At 49.3% G+C, this 16,541-nt stretch overlaps 1 protein-coding gene across 6 annotated transcripts in view; it reads right to left on the bottom strand.

The window, feature by feature from the left end:
- Positions 1-16,541, bottom strand: part of AFF1 (ALF transcription elongation factor 1) — a 154,449-nt gene that overhangs the window by 60,925 nt on the left and 76,983 nt on the right. For all 6 annotated transcript variants that reach the window (XM_084758221.1, XM_084758222.1, XM_084758224.1 and 3 more), the window contains 2 exons: positions 7,071-7,191; positions 5,821-6,681 (listed from right to left, as the gene is read on the bottom strand). In XM_084758221.1, the coding sequence (XP_084614347.1) occupies positions 5,821-6,681; positions 7,071-7,191 (982 nt within the window). The remainder of the gene's footprint in view (positions 1-5,820; positions 6,682-7,070; positions 7,192-16,541) is intronic.

Raw genomic sequence — 16,541 nt, 5'->3', positions numbered from 1 at the left:
TTAGGCCAGCCCCACCCTCTAACTGGAGATCCCCCTGTGCTGTGCAGGGAACTACACGGATTGCACACATCTAACACGCACTCCGCTGCTAACTGGCAAGGCCAAGACAAGTGGTCTCTTTCACTGGGCTCTTTTAATTATTTTCGGTTATTTAAAAATCAAGTGGGAGATGGTACTGGATGGCTGGCTCATAGTTAAGAGCACCAGATGCTCTTCCAGAGGAAGTTTACAACTTAACTATAACTCGGGTAGCAGGAGATCCCACGTCCTCTTCTGGCCTCTCTCCAAGGGTACCAAGCACCCATAGGATGCACAGGCACACATACAGGCAAAGCATCCATACACATAAAAATAAAACTTAATTTTTCTTTTTCATTTTAAAAATTCAAACTGGGAATTGGGCAGTGGTGACACACCTTGAATCCCAGCTCTCAGAGGCAGAGGCAGGCGGATCTCTGTGAGTTCAAGGCCAGGCTGGTCTACAGAGTGAGTCTAGGACAGCTAAGACTACATAGAGAAACCCTATCTGCCAAAACAAACAAACAAATGGGGGAGAGAGGCACAGGGGATACAGTCTAGTGTGTGTAAGACCCCTATGCTCAACCTAAAGCACTGGAATTTTACAACAAACTTTGGGACAGGGCCCGCCCACCTGGAATACCCCAACCAGGGCTCAAGGTTCCTTTGCTCTCTTCTCGCTCAGGTTTTTAACATCTATTTTAAAAACACGAGTCAGTAACGTGGGCAGCCTTTGTGCCTCACCAGCGTTACAAATTCCTCTTCTTAATTCCACTCCAGACTCGACCTTCTTTTACTTTTATTTTTATATTTATTTACCTGCGGGGTGCTGTTAGAGGTAACTTGTGCAAGTAGGTTCATGTGAGTTCCCTGAGGGTCTTGATGGGGGAGGGGACTCCTCTCACATCCTGAAGTCTCTGCCATTTACTATGTGTCTGAGACATAAGACTGTGTGCCAGACAGCCCCGGCGCGTCTCCTGAGGAGTAGGCAGCATCTGAGGTGAGACCTGGTGACTGGACAGTGGGGCTCCTGGCACAGAAGGTCTGCTGTTAGCAACTGACTAAACACAAACTTGTCTTCTCTGGTCAGTGTCATTGTAATGTGACAGTTTCCTCTGGTCCCCGCCAGACTCTTATGCCAACGGCAGCTGTGGTGCCAACTGCCTGGTGGACCTGTGATTGTGCGGTGGTGCCAGTGGACAGGGTGAAGGTGCTGGGGGGCCAGGCAGATGGAGGGCTCAGGGTGACCCAGATGAGGCACAATGGGGAGTTAATCCATGCACCTCTCTGAAGATTATGGTGATGGGTAAAGACCTGCAAAACAGAGTGCCCTAGACCTTCCCCCGAGGCCAGTAAAGCCCTGGACCTGCAAATCTAAATATAGACGCTTAAAAATAGTGACAAGTGACCCACAGACATTTTGGGCAGAAGCCGCTAAGACAGCCCAGGGCTACAAGCCGCTTTGTCTTGCTAGTGCGCTTTCTGGTTTTTAAGCCAGCACTCACAAGCTGGAGAATCTGAGACCAGGTAGAAAATGAGGCTTCCTGTTCCACACAAATGTCCTGCTTCGGTGCAAAGCATAGGCCGCCGTCTGCAGCCTTTTTGCAGTCGGGCAGGTTCTGAAACACATTTTACGCTCTCACAGAACATTAAGTAATGCAAAAAAAAAAAAATCATTTTTTGAAAAGCTCTAAAATTGCTAGGAAGTGAGTTAGTGCAGAGAGCAGAGCTCCTTGTAGTAGCCCAGGAGGAAAGCAAGCATGGGACTGGAAGCCTGCTTGGGTGGTGGCGGTAGTTGGAATTGTTTTTTAACTTTCTGTTCCTTCTCAAAACTGCCAGAGGTACATTCGGTACCAGGATAGGAAATTCCTGTTCCGCCTTGCTGTGCTCGCACACTTGAGACGGTCTCGGAGGGGTATTAGCCCCCACCCCCATCAGTGACTGTGCCAAAACAGGCACTGGGCTCTCTCAAACAGTTTAAAATTTCACTGTGTTGGTTCTGTCGCTGTGTGGCATTTAGTCTACAGGGACAGAAAACCAGATTCAATGGCTGAAATTAATGATTTTGGTTTGGGCTGTTTGATCAATATTTAGGAGATATTTAAGCAGAGATCATCCTAAGAGAGGGGCTTGGATCTCACTGCATCTCTCCCTCCCAGCTGCCAAGAAGTACATCATCTGACAAAAAAAAAAAATCATTACCTTCCAAGTTTAAATCTGCTGCTTGTTCATATTCCCTCAAGAACTCCATAATCAGCTATTTTTACACTGATTTTGTTATTTTTAGTTGTTGAAATCATTAGACTGACAAAAACCCCTCCCCCACACAGGTTCCAGCTCCAAACAAACCAGACTTTCTTGAACTTCCTTGCCTCTGTAAGCACGGCCTACTTTCGGCTGCCCCTCCCCCTTTGGCCCCACGGTAATTTGTCAAGCTAAATCTAATCTCCTTAAGCCCTTTGGCTGAAGGATTTTGAGGTTTAATGTTTTAATCTAGGGGCCCCACTATTTAAGTAATTGGAGGCCATATTTCTAGATCTCCCCTTTAGATAAATTACCTTAGTTTGCTTTTGAATTCTAATTTATAAATGACACAATGGGCAAGAATTAGAAGCTCCCGCCTGAGTATGAGGAAGAAGAAGAGCGTTTGGTGACAGGCTTCCTGCAAGCCTGAGGCCCGTGGACGTTCCTTGGAGCTCACTCTTTATTTATTAAAGCCTTAATTGTCCCTATGCACAGGATACAGAGTGGTGATTCACAACACCCACAGTACACAGCAATCTTGGCGAGCCAGTAGCCAGGGCTTCCACTTCCCTAAATGCTGAACAATGTTAAATTACAATGTAGTAGTTGCATGTATCTGAAAACCATGACATTTCGATGCATGGTTCCAATGTGCTAGGTCAAACGTGGGAACTCCCATACTCATTTCTCTATGGCTCCCTGTGTGGAGGCTCTGAGCGCAATCAGCATTTAAAGTACCATACTGAAAGCCAACACTTGCTGCTGCCTTTTAGCAGTATTTTCTTTGCTGCCTTTTAGAATGCTGCTATACTTAGAATTCCTTAAATCATTTCCAACATTTTTTCATGCCTGTGAACTCAGGAGCTTTTGGAAGGAATTATTTCTCTACCAATTAATCTGAACATTCTTCTTAGAAAATGTTCACAAAGATCTTTCCTGTCAGGAACAATTTAGTGACAGAAGGATTCATAGCTTTTCATTCTACATTTCTGCTTTTTCTGTCAGCAAACACTGAAAACCCAAACAGAGAAAATGGACAAACCCAAGAGCCTGTGGATAGTGAATTAATTATAACATGGCATAAAAAATAGAATAGTCACTTTGAAAAATATTGTGCTAAATAGGATAACATGATCCCTCGGCGTGTGTGGCCTGTGGTGGGGGCTCCAGGTGCTTGGTGGGTACTAACTCATTTCACCTCACGGATCACACACCAGAAGCCTTGACCCCACCATCCTGTTGTTTGGAGAGCCTTACAGACACTAAAGGATCCTTCTGGACAGACTTCCTGGGCCTTTTCTGGTGTGGGAATCCAGACGCATGTGTAACCACTTGACTGCTCTTCCAGAGGTCCTGAGTTCAATTCCCAGCAACCACATGGTGGCTCACAACCATCTATAATGTGATCTGATGCCCTCTTCTGGTGTGCAGGTGCATATAAAGACAGAACATTGTATATGTAATAAATAAATCAATCTAAAAAAAAAAATTGACGGGCAGTGGTGGCACACGCTTTTAATCCCAGCACTTGGGAGGCAGAGGCAGGTGGATTGCCACTGTAAGTTCGAGGCCAGCCTAGTCTACAGAGCAAGTTCCAGGACAACCAGGGATATTACACAGAGAAACCCTGTCTTGAAAAACAAACAAACAAACAAACAACAACAAAAAAAGTTGAATACTGAAGCACTTTGGGTATCGGTGAAAGTAATTTCCAGACTAGAGATTTTAGGACAGGAAGTAAGACAGGGAGAAAACGTGAGTGGGTGTGGCTGGCATTAGCTCAGGAGATTGGGGTAGAGGCAAAGCAGTGCAGAGCAGCCTGGAATCAAGCACGGAGAACCAACAGGGCTGCCGGATTCGTCACCGACTGAGGAGTTTACAAGACAACAACGCTGGCTTATCGTGGACGATTTCTTGAATTTCCCTGAGACCTTGAATAAAGAGTGTAACTATACTCTGTTGTCACTTTCCTCATCCCTGAAGGCCCATCAAGTTTTGCCCGACGTGCTCTGTACTAGACACTGCATCCCTGAGACGGGTGGGGCATCAGGCTGAGGTGGCGGCTCGGCGGGCAGAGGAGCCTGCTGCCGAGCCTGACACTAACTTGACTTCCATCCCCAGAACCCACCTTGTGCAAGGAGAGCGCCAACGGCAGGCGGTGACCCTCTGCCTGCCCTTCTCAAACAGACAAATGTAAAAACATGGAACAGAAGGAGGAGGAACTCGAGGCGGTGTTAGATGAGGGAGAACAGAGCTCTGCTTTGTTCTGCCAACGCTGAACAAGGTGTGCAGAAACCTGCATGAGCTGAACTCACAGGTCCGGCAGGCTCTGCCACCGTGGGTCAGTGTCACCCTCTGGCTTTCCCCCGGCCCACACACAAATGCCATTTTTTGAAAATTCTCAAATGCACCCATGGTTCGGGAAATGAGTAAAGAATCCAACGTGTTTCCTCAAAACCAAAAGCTGATGCCTCAAAGGGCAGGCTGCTTCCAGCTAAGGGCCCACAATCCCTTCCTTAAAGAAGATCAACAGGGTCTCACTGTGCAGCCCAGGTTGGCCTGAAACTATGTAGGTCAGACTGACAGAGATCCTCCTGCCTCTGCCTGGGATGGAAGGTGCGAGCCCATAGTGCCTGGCTTCCTCTCCCCGTCTCCCAGGGTTACAGAAGAGGGTATGCAGAGACAGGTCAGCAGCACCTGGACCCCTGGGTGGGCACGGCTGCTCACCGGCAATCCCAACATGTTCCATACACTAGGGGCAGCGATGGGAGCGCACAGGAGCAGCTGATGGGAACGGTGAAGACAGCTCAGTGACAGGCCCTGCCTTCTATACAAGAGGTGGACAGGATGAACAAAGGCATGGGATGTCAACCTCAGCCTGCCACAAGCATGCGCACATGTACACGCACACATGCACACAAATGCACACACAGGTAAGCATATGTCCCATACACACACAGACCAATAAAATAAATGTTATTTTCAGACATTACATAAAACTGGGTGATTCAAAGGTCTCTGAGCAGTAGATATGCAAATCAGTACACCTACACAACCGGAGCCACCAAACCACAGCCCTCTACAGAAACAGGTAAGATCAGAGTCACTTCACTCTAGCCCACATTCAAGGACAGCTGCCTGGGAGGCCGGGGTTAGGGACCCGTGGAAATTACTGCCTACACTGGACAACATGGTGAGAGGCCCTCCCCCACCAGCAAACAGCACCTCAAACACTTCACGTTGAAATAGTAACCTTCTCTAATTGTGAAGCATTACGTGTTGTGTGTGTTCATAAATGTGCACATTTACATATGTATGCACTACCAATCTTTTTAAGCAGTGTGTGTACGATACATAGTCTGTATAATGTTACTTGTATGTTATACATTTCTTCTATTTCTGTGATAATGGCAGCTTGTGTGTGTGATAAGAATTGGGGTTCGGGACTGAAGAGATAGCCTAGAAGTTAAGAACACTGCCTACTCTTCCAGAGGTCCTGAGTTCAATTCCCAGCTAGGGCATGGTAGCTCACAATATCTATAGTGAGATCCCACTCACCTCCACCGACTGTGAGGGCATCCTCAGTCTGGTGAGCTTGGCTTTGGCAGGCACTTGAAGGTCTGGCTTCTCAAAGCTTTGCTGAGCATAGTCCTCCAGCGGTGGCTTCAGCTCAGGGGCCTCCGTGGGAACCTGATCCTGACCGTCCATGGGCCGGACATATGCCGTGGGCTTCCGCTGCATCGCAGCACTTTTGGAGGGGAGAGGAGGGGGTGGAAACGTCTGAGGAGGGGCGACTCCGAGGCTGGTAACTGCCACCAAACTGTCGTGAGCGGTCTCTTTATCTTGGGTCTTCACCACCAGGTCCTTAGAAGACGTGGCTGCGCAGTAGCTTTTACTGCCAGTGCCACTGCTGTGAACCTTGCTAGATGCTTGCAGCCTGGAATGTACGGGTGACAGAGGGGTCACCGGAGATGGCAAAGAGGAGATTAGGGGTGAGTGCTTCCTCTCCGGAGCTGAGGCGCCATCAGCTCTTCCATCACACTTTCTGGAACAGTGGCCCTGAGTGAGGCGATCTTGGGTCAGATGTGGGCCGTCGGGCACGCCATAGCTTTTGGCATGGAGACTTGGCACCGGTTCCATCCTCGGCGGCGCCATCTTTGGACTGTGGCTAATGTTGCTGACAGGGAGTGATCCGGGGGCAGAAGTATGGATGGGCTGGTGGTAGACGGGTGTGCAGAAGGAGCTGGACGCGATGCCGCTCCCCCGGTCGTGAAATAAAGGGTACCTCGGCCTCCCTGGCCTGTCCTCAGAACCGCCGAGGCGCTGAGAGCAGGACTTGGTGCTCAAGAACTCCTTCATCTCTTCGTAGTCGCCTAGCATGTTCTGTATCCGACTCGACAGCTCATCGCCTTTTGCGGTCTGAAAAACAGGAAGACAGCAGACTCGAATACTGAGGAAACCTATCTAAGCAGAGGAATCGCTTAATGGATTATTATGCAATATTGTTAAGCAAAACCTCTCTACTTAATGTGTAACGAACGCACTGTTAACCCACCCGCCCCGCCCCCCCCTCCCCACCCCCCACCCCAGGAGAAGCCTACCATGGATACACGCTACTAACTACAGGAGCCCAACATTACAAGAGGAAACCACACACTTTGGTCATTCTGACTAACGGTTGTTGAAAAGAATTTTCAGATTTTGTTTTCAAACACAACCTCTGGGATCAGCTATTTTCTCAGTTGTGCCCCTGATCATCAAGTTCAATGCTGTGACAGGCCAGACCATCTCTCACACACAGTAAGTACCTTGTAGGGCTCTGCAAACAGAGGAGCCTTCTCGGGGAACACCTCTTTCTCCTGGTGAGCCTCTTGGTTGCGTCTTTCCTTCTCTCTGATTCGAAGCAGGTTTCTGTCTTCATTGTACAAGCTTTTCCAAATGCCACAAAAGAGAAAAAAAAAAAAAATCAGTATCCAAGTTGCATTGTGTGAACACGAGTGTAGAAGGAGGCAAGATTAGGCCCAAGGAGAAGCCGTAACAGGATCAAACTAAAGAAAGTAGCCTGCATCGCAGGGGCGGCCTGGCAGTTAGGTGTGCACACTGCTCCTGCCCAGGCGCTGGATCCGGACACATGTCAGGCAGCTCGCACAGTTCACACCTGCCTGTAAGACCAGCTCCAGACCTAACACCTCTCCTGGCCTCCACGGGCACCGGTGGGCGTGTTCAAGGACGCACACACACACTTCAAAATAAGAAAGGAAGAAGACGCCGGGCCTGGTGGCACAGGCCTTTAATCCCAGCACTCGGGAGGGAGAGGCAGGTGGATCACTGTTAGACCAGCCTGGTCTACAAGAGTCCAGGGCAGCCAGCACTACAAAAGAAATCCTGTCTCAAAGCAAAAAAGAAAATGAAAAAAGAAAGGGAGAAGGGAGAAAGGCGAAGCGGGAGGGAAGCGGATACACACCCTACAGGGCCAGTGGCTCACACCAGGAACCCCATTTACTGATTTACTTCAGATCTGCACCACTGAGTATCTTAGTGTATAAACTTATTTTTTACTTATGGGTTTTTACTTATTTCAAATGCCAAGGATGTACAATCCAATTATAGATGCCAGTTCAATATTCTAAGAATGCCACACAATCCAATTTGAACCACATAAAAATGTATCCTACATCATGGGCTGTGGAAAAACTGGTTAAAATGTATGCATTGACAGCCTTTAAGTCCTAAACAGGCCTGGCCCACCGCCAGTACCAGCCTGCTCCCACTGGACCCTGCTCTGCGATCTACCTTGAATAATGGAAATACAGAACTATAAAAAGACTCTGTAGGCCTGCTTCTGGAAATGGCTGACTTCTCTCCCAAAGCTATTGTCCATAACTAAACTGGTAACCATTTGATGGCTCCTTATGCTACAAAATAAGCTCTGAACACTTGCTTTGGCATTAGAATCCCCGCATCACCTAGACAAGATGCCGCGGCTGCCGCGCAGGTCTGTCCCGTGCACTCGCTCTGCCCAGGCATGCCTTGTGAGCGCCAGTCCTCCTAATCCCCACTCAGATCTCCTTTTCTCAAAGACAACAGCTCTTGCAGGCTGGCCTTACGCACTGCTGTGTAGGCCGCTCTATAAGCCAGCCCTACCCACACTCTAGTCAGGCCAAACCACGGCTGCTCTGAGCCCCCCGGCCGCTGTGACGCTGACAGACTTGCCAATTACACCTGCAGGCTTCTGGTTCGCTTCACTACGTATCTACGGGAGCTGAACTGTTCTTTCTGGGAAAGGCCCAAGGCAATATTTATTTTCCAGAAATATTTTCTTAGTCCTTTTGAAATTAGGGCAAGTTGAATTTCAAAGCAAGGCAGTGGTGCCGCCTGCAACATGAGGGCAGCCTTTGCTGGCTGCTTCAAGCAAGCACAGGCCAAGGTGGGGAAAGACAGACGGACGTACAAGCGTGCACGCGTGGGAGGCCTATGACTGCGGCACGCTGTGGGCAGAGAACAGCTTTGTAGAGACTGCTCACTCCTTTCCGCCATATCTGGGCTCCAGGAATTAAATAAGCTCCATTTTCACTGGCACCACTGCCAGGGGGCATCATTCTTTCTCACTGTTTCTCCTGTCATTGGTGTCTGTTTGTCCGTGCACACGCACGTGGTGTCCTGGCTTCTGCACGTGTGAAGATAGAAAGACTCTACAGCAGTGTTTCTCACCTTCCACTTTCATGTGGGTTCTGGGAATCGAACTCAGACTGGCAGGCTTGCTTGGCAAGCACAGCAGAGCCATGTCACCAGCCTGGAGGAAGTGAGGGGATTTGTAAGTAGCAGCAAAGGTCTTAGGAATTCTCACTGTAAATGCTGTTGAATAATTAAAGGCAAAACACACACCTCGGGGGAGGGGGGGAGGGGGAAGCAACACTATTTTCACTCTCTTGCACACAAGCTAACATCTAACATCGACAAAGCAGAAGGAAGTCCTCGCTGGCCGCCAGGTTACACAGCACAGCACGTTACACAGCCACAGTCTGCAGAACAGAGGGAGGGCCCGCAAGCTGCCGGTGAGCAGGGTGGAGGGAAGCCACTGTGCCGAGGCCAGCAGCCCCAGCTGGCCCCACCGCCCTGACACTCACTCTGCACTGTCCTGGACACATCCCATTGCTCTCCTAGTTTTCTTCTCCCCCTCCCCCCCCCTTTTATTTTTTTTGGTTTTGTTTTCCTTTCTTTTGGTTTTCCAAGACAGAAGGTTTCTCTCTGTTATATTGGATGTCCCGGACTCACTTTGTAGACCAGGCTGACCTCGAACTCCCAACGATCCGCCTGCCTCTGCCTCCGGAGTGCTGGGATTAAAGGCGTGCGCAATCATGCCTGACTACTCTCCTAGTTTTCAATAAGACCTGTCAGAGAAGGATTTAAAAAAAAAAAAAAAAAGACCCATTTCTAAATGGGAAAAAAAAGATTGGCTTTGTCATGAAGCCCCGGAAATCCAAGCCTGGCACGGAAGCGTATGTTCTCAGTTGCAGAGCTGCGGGCTCCGTTACACGGGGTGGCGACGACTAAGGTGTGCGAGCTCATAATCACTCTTAATTCCTTAGTTTCATGGAGGAGCGTCAATCCAGCTATTGTCCTTGCCATTAGAACAAGTTCAAAGCCACAAAATGAACGGCTGGTTCAACTTAGACTTCCAGGAAGCTGCTGGAGAGAGGGACTGGGGGTACGGACGGGTGCTCCTCAGTTTCTAAAAAACTGAGCGTCAGTTCTTCTTTAAACTCAAGGTCACTGATCCCATAATAACCTCTGGGACTCACATGAATTTGTCTCATGGACAGACGATATACATAACCTTGTGCCTAAGAACCCATAATATGCCCGACAGGGAGCTGGCAAGCCGTGCCACGTTCCAAGGGCCTCCACTCCAACCCAGTCGTTCCCGCCTGAGGAGACAAAGACACGGAGAGGCCTCGGAGTGCTTGGGGTAACTGACTGCATAGAAAAAACAAGCACACATGTGGAGGTGTTACATACAACCCCACCTGCAAAGTCGGATCACCCTACAAATCCAGGGTTTCTGCAGAAATGCTAAAAAGCATCCATGGAAAGCCTAACTCTCCGTGTGTTCACAATCTTGCATTATTACAACACTCCACATCCTGGAGGCTAACAGAGCACATGTGGTCCTTGCTGTCTGTCTCCAGAAACCACGTGGAAGCCCACGATCCGTGCTCCCACTGACTGTAAAGGGCACGGAGGCTACTTTTGCCACAGTATTGATAACTGCAGACTCATAGTTCAGACTGAGGGATATAGAAGGCTTCTGTGGCAACCCTACCCTGACCTCCAGAAAAGTAATAGCCTAGACAGGAGGCCACGGAAGAGAACTGTTTAAAATTGTGATAATAAGCCAGATGTGGTGACGCACGCGTTTAATCCCAGCACTCAGGAGGCAGAGGTAGGTGGATCTCTGTGAGTTCGAGGCCAGCTTGGACTTGTTTGTCTTTCTTTCTTTTTTGGAGGGGGTTACAAAGGTGAGGAGAGGATTTGAAGGAACGGGAGGATACTATGCTTAGGCTTAGGGTTCATGGGGTGAGAGTCCTAAGTGATCAATAAAAATATGGGGGGAAAAAACCACCTCCACTCCCAAAGAGAAAGGAAAAGAAAACATCGAGCTGGCCCCTTCCATTAAACTCCAATAAATCTAAGCTAGAAAGAGAAGCGAAGGAAGTGGCAGGCCTCACGCTGCACTCACACTGCAGAATAAACGCAAGCCGAGGTGAGCCGTAACCCAGATGTTCTCGCTGACAGAACTCCAAACCCTAACTCGGTTTTTAAAAATCTGAATATAAAGCTTTGGAAATCTAAAACATGCAGGCCGCCACGACTTTCAGAGAGATGGTTAAAAATCCTGAGAACTGCGGCTCCGGTTCCTCACACCCTCGGGTACAGTGCTTAAGTCAGACCCATGCTGGGCCTGTCATGGCACATTTACTCAAAGGCTTCTCCTTGGGGGGATGGAATGTGTCACAGGAGAGTTAAAGTACTGAGAAAAACCCAACTCAGTAGGCATGGCGGGGGGGGGGGGGGGGGGGGGGGAGTGAGGGTGGACGGAGGGTTCTCTTCTCTTTCCTTAGCACTAAAAAGGGAAATAGCAAAAGGGGGTGAGGAAAGTGTCACACAAAGGCGTGAGCCGGACTGGAGACCTGCGACAGCGTGCTGGCTCTGGGATCCTCTCGCTGAAGAGGACGCTTCTCCCAGGCCAGAGCTCACAAGCCTTGCCACTAAACTAGGTTAGTCAGGCAGGACGGCTGCATGCCATCCCCGCTCCCATGGCAACCCAGGGCGCACAGGGCTGCCTGTGAACAGCTGACTGCCCATCCATCACCCGACTGCTCACTCCATGTACGCGTTCTCTTAAAGATGTCAGCCAGCTCCCTCTAGAATTAATGTTCAAAGTGTAATTCCCCCTTGGAGAGGAGAGGTTGTGTCTTCTGCACATTTCTCCTTGCAGCCAGGGTAGGAGACGGGAATCACACAGCTGCAATCGCTCTCACTGTTTTAGAAGCTCAACGCCCTTCTGCCGTGCACACACAAACGCAATCTACAAGACTCCAACTTCCAGCCACCTTGGCGTACAAAACAGACGAATATCTGTGTCACAGGGAGACAGAGGTAAAGGAACAGGGCCTGTGGGTTCTGTCGAGCGACTCTTGAACACTGGGAACAATTCTGCTAAAACTCACACCCATCGGCCGCCCTTTGCTCCACTCTTACCGCCAATGTCTTAGAAACTGTTTTGTACGCATTGGTTTTATGAGAATTGCCAACACATTTTAAAAATGTTAGTTTGCCACTGAGCTACATTCCCCCAAATGCTGCTTAAACACAAGATAACTCCATGTTTTTAAGACAAAATAGACGTTGCCTCCAAACACAGAGACAACTTCCCCACTAATGCCATGTCATAGTGACTACCACTCAGCTAAGTCTCCAATCACCTACACACAGGACAGACAAAGGGGGGGGGGGTGGAGAGGGAGGGAAATCCTCAATCAGGGGGACGTGGTCCTCAAACACAAAGGCTTACAACCCAAATTGAAAAAAAAACACCACCAGTGCAATGAGCATGGTTGTCCTGTTAGTTTTTTTTCCTGGGCAGGACCGCAGGGTCATCGCTCTGTCAGGACTCTCGGCTACTCACCCCTGTTTGCCACAGAAGGCTCAGCTTCGTTATGATGTATTTATTCTAAATGCCTGAACTTTAGTTTTGTAAATCAGTGCTCACAGAACCTGTTGTCCAATGAAGGTGAAAACAGGGCTGCAGCAGAGGCTGGCAGTTAGAAGCACCAAGCACCGGCTTAACCAGCTGGAACTCTGGTTCCAAGGAATTTAACACATCCAGCCTCTCTCGGCACCCGGCGTGCAAGTGGTGTGCAGACACGCATGTAGCCAAAACACCTATACACACGACCAAAAATGAAAGTGAAAAACAAATACTGGAGCTGGCGAGATAGATGGCTCAGCAGCTGAGAACATCCAATGCCCTTGCAGAGGACCAGGGCTTGGTTCCCAGCACCCACATGGTGGCCTCACAACCACCTGGAACTCCAGTTGTAGGTAGGACCTCTGTGAGGACATGCTGTACAGCGCACGTGTGGGCAAGACACTCACACATACAGAGCAAAACAAATCTCCAAAACAAAGCTGAGCAAGACTACCATGCCAATAAGAACAGCTATAGAGCTGTTTTGGCAATCTGTAGCTACAGGCTACAACATGTTTTTATTGTTACAGGAAATGTCAACAGTTTAATTTAACTAAAGTTTCTCTGCAAAGTTTCCGCATAAGAGTGCTGCTCTGCCTGCAGTAAACTGAAGACACCCCACTGCTTGAGATGGTGTCACCTCAGCTGGCATGGTGGCACACGCCATTGATTGCTGCACTTAGGAGGCAGAGGCAGGTGGCTCTCCCGAGTTTGAGGCCAGTGGTCTACAGAGCTCTGGGCCAGGGCTAACATGATGAAGCTGTCATTATGAAAAATCTGTCACTTGGCTGAGTACCCCTGCCCAACCACCCACCCACTCACTCACTCACCCCTCAAAGTGACACTGCTCACTTGGGCAGACCGTGCGGCTGGCTCTTGCCAGGAACAACCAGAGCACTGGCCCTCACGTGACTGCACAGCTCTTCTCAACAACAGCCCAGGAAGGAGGAGCAATATCACACACCTAAGAGAGGCCTCGCTACAGCCACGAACTGTGAAGAGACTCGTCTGTGGTCGCAACTAAGAAAGGGGGTAGGCTACCGGCCTTCAAGTCCTAATATTTTTAAAGACTTACTGCATTGAGTCCTCCACTTTTCATCTTTGGAGAGGCAGGCTAACGATGCTTAGCACTGCATCGGCTATTCGGGCGAGGTACTATGTGTACTTCAGCATTTGGATGTAGAGCCAACCAGCTGCTCTCCTGGGCTACTCACCTCTGCAGAGCTGCCTCCCAGACCTTCTAAACTCCTAAATCTGGTCTTGTTCATCGCCCCTGAGGCCCCAGCTCCCTACAGGACTGCAGGGGGGGGGGGGGGGAGTGGAGCAAACATGACTTCCTGCAGGGTTCTGGGGACCTATTCTCTTAGCTCCTCCCAGCAGGGCTCTAAGAGCTGGGAGGCAGGGGAGTCCAGCTCTGAGCTGGTCCTTGGCACCAGTTTCGGGCTGCATTTGCTGTCACTGTGGACACTTATCTAAACTAGATAGTCACTAGATGCCCTAGGGTCATCTTATTATCCAAGGAGCTGTTTGAGGACACAGATACATACAGACCCCTCCTGAGGGCACCGTTTGTAGCGCAGCGCTTAGCAGAGTGCCACTTAACCCATCGTGTCTGACTGAAGCGATTACACTCAGACATCATCCAAACCACACAGAATTCTCTGTAAGATGACAAACTGTGAATCACTGTCTGGTACCTAAAATGGATCTAGCCGGCAAATTGTTCAGCCCATGAAGTGACTCAAACTTGCAAGGACGCTGACATCACCACTCCCCAGATGTGCCGAGCGGCTGAGTGGTGCTGTGTGCCCAGTGAGCGCTGCAACGAAGCTGTCAGTTTACCGCACTCGCTCATCACAAACTGTAGTATACAAGGGACGGGGGATGTTTGGGTAACACTTACAGCAAATACACACTTTTACATCAACAGATGCAGGATAACTGTTGTATGTTATTTTGCAGGGAGAAAGGCGGTTCTGCATCTTAAGGCACTTGCTGTCGGGCTCGAAACCCACATTTGATCCCCAGAAAGTCACACAGGTTGGAGGGAAGACAGATTCCTGTGCCTTGTCCTCAGGTCTCAGGTGCTGTGACATGTGTGTATCCACAAATATACTAGATAGATAGGTAGGCAGATAGGCAGGCAGGCAGGCAGGCAGGCAGGAGGCAGACAGATGGATGAATAAACAAATAATTCCAAAGTTATGTCTAGGCTAAAACTTCAACAGAAACTCCACCCGAGAAATCAATGCAAGGTCAACACAAAAGAAACTGAGCGGCGTGAGAGGTGGCAGGGCAGTCCCCACCGCCAGGAGCTCTCCCACTTTGCTTGTGCTGAGTGCCAGAAACTACAAGGCCAGGGTAGCACAGGAATGGACACAGCTTGACCTGCTCTCCTGTGAAAGACACTGCGTACGATGTGCCTTCCATCTAGACGGCACCGAGCTATCCCTACCGCTCAGATGCCACTCATCGCTCAGATCCAGGAGCCTACCCATAAGGCCCCAGCCCCAGCACCCTCACCTTAATTGCCACTTCTGAGATTCCGCCTCCTCCCAAAGCCACAATGGCCATTTTCAGGCCTGAAACAAGTCCAGCCCTGCCCTGTCTGGACGCCCTGTGCCTGGAATCCGGCTTCTCTTTTCACTGGTATCGTACGACCCAGATCTACACACGGCTCACCTCACAGCAGAGGCGCTCGCTAGCACTTCTCCTCGTTTCATCTTTTTCAGTTGCTACCGAAAATGAGCTTGTCCGGTACCTTCACTACCTCCCTTAGTTATGGAGGTGGGGACAAGTGGACTGCCACTGACCGCTCTATGCTCGGTTGAAAATGGGGTTGCTTTCATTAAAAGCAAGCAAAACACACAGATTTTGAAAGGATGCATTTTTCAAAAGATAATTTTCATAAAAGGCAACGACAGATATGACTCTAAATGTTTACTATAACAGTAAATAGTCAGCTACTGAACAGGAACAAGGGAGAAACAAATGCATTCCCAAGCTCATCTTGCGTGTCACGAGACTGCTCAACTGTAGCCACTGGGTGAACAGATGAACATTTTTTTTCTCAGAGGAAATTATTCGGAAGCAAACTCATGTTATTGGTTTAAAACTAGCTGTATAAGCTAGGCACAGTGGCACACACCTATAACGCCAGCACTCGGGGAGGCAGAGGCAGGTGGATCTCTGTGAGTTCGAGGCCAGCCTGGTCTACAAAGGGGGTGCAGGACAGCCAGAGCTACACTGAGAGACCCTGCCCCGAAAAACAAAACTAGCCATATAGACTATAAATAATAATAATAATAATAATAAACATACTAACTTTTAAGGGGAGGGATATTTTTTTGAGACAGGTTCTCTCTATACATTCCTGCCTGGCCTTGAACTCAGAGCTCTAGGAATCTCTCTGCCTTTGGAATGCTGGGATTAAAGGTGTATGACACCATGCCAGGCCTAAATGTTTTTTTTTTAAAGATATTTCTCACCTAATAGTTACCTCCAGATAATTACAAACACACACCAAGCTAAGGAGGTCCCTCCTGTAGAAAAACTTTGAACACACAGCAGTTGCCAATTCAAAGGAAGAGTCTCTGACACACACACACCCCGCCCTGCGCAAAAAAAAAAATATGAAATTCTAACACACATTCCCAGAAAACATCCAATAAGGAGAACTGTCTGAATGGAAGCCAGCGTACCAGCACAGCCTAGGCCAGCAAGGCCTGGTGCCCAGCCTTGCTTGCTACCCCGCAGCAAGAAGCAACAGGAAAAGACTTCCCCTGGGAAAAGAAAGGGAAAGCAACGTCTGTGTGCTGATAGCAGTGAGGGAACAGCAGGGAACAGGAAACCTGCCGTGGATGCACCCTGAAGAAACGCTGCATCTTCACCAGCACACAGACAGACCCACCAAAGCATGGCCCAGCCACTGAATAAACCTCAGCTGCGACACAGAAAGACGTGGCTCCTATTCTACACACGGAGCTCCATCACGGAGGGACGGGGGACTCGAGGGCCGCCCATCCCC

Source organism: Acomys minous (assembly GCF_964271855.1).
Source record: "Acomys minous genome assembly, chromosome: 15".
NCBI lineage: Eukaryota > Metazoa > Chordata > Mammalia > Rodentia > Muridae > Acomys > Acomys minous.
This window is presented reverse-complemented; position numbering and strand designations above follow the sequence as displayed.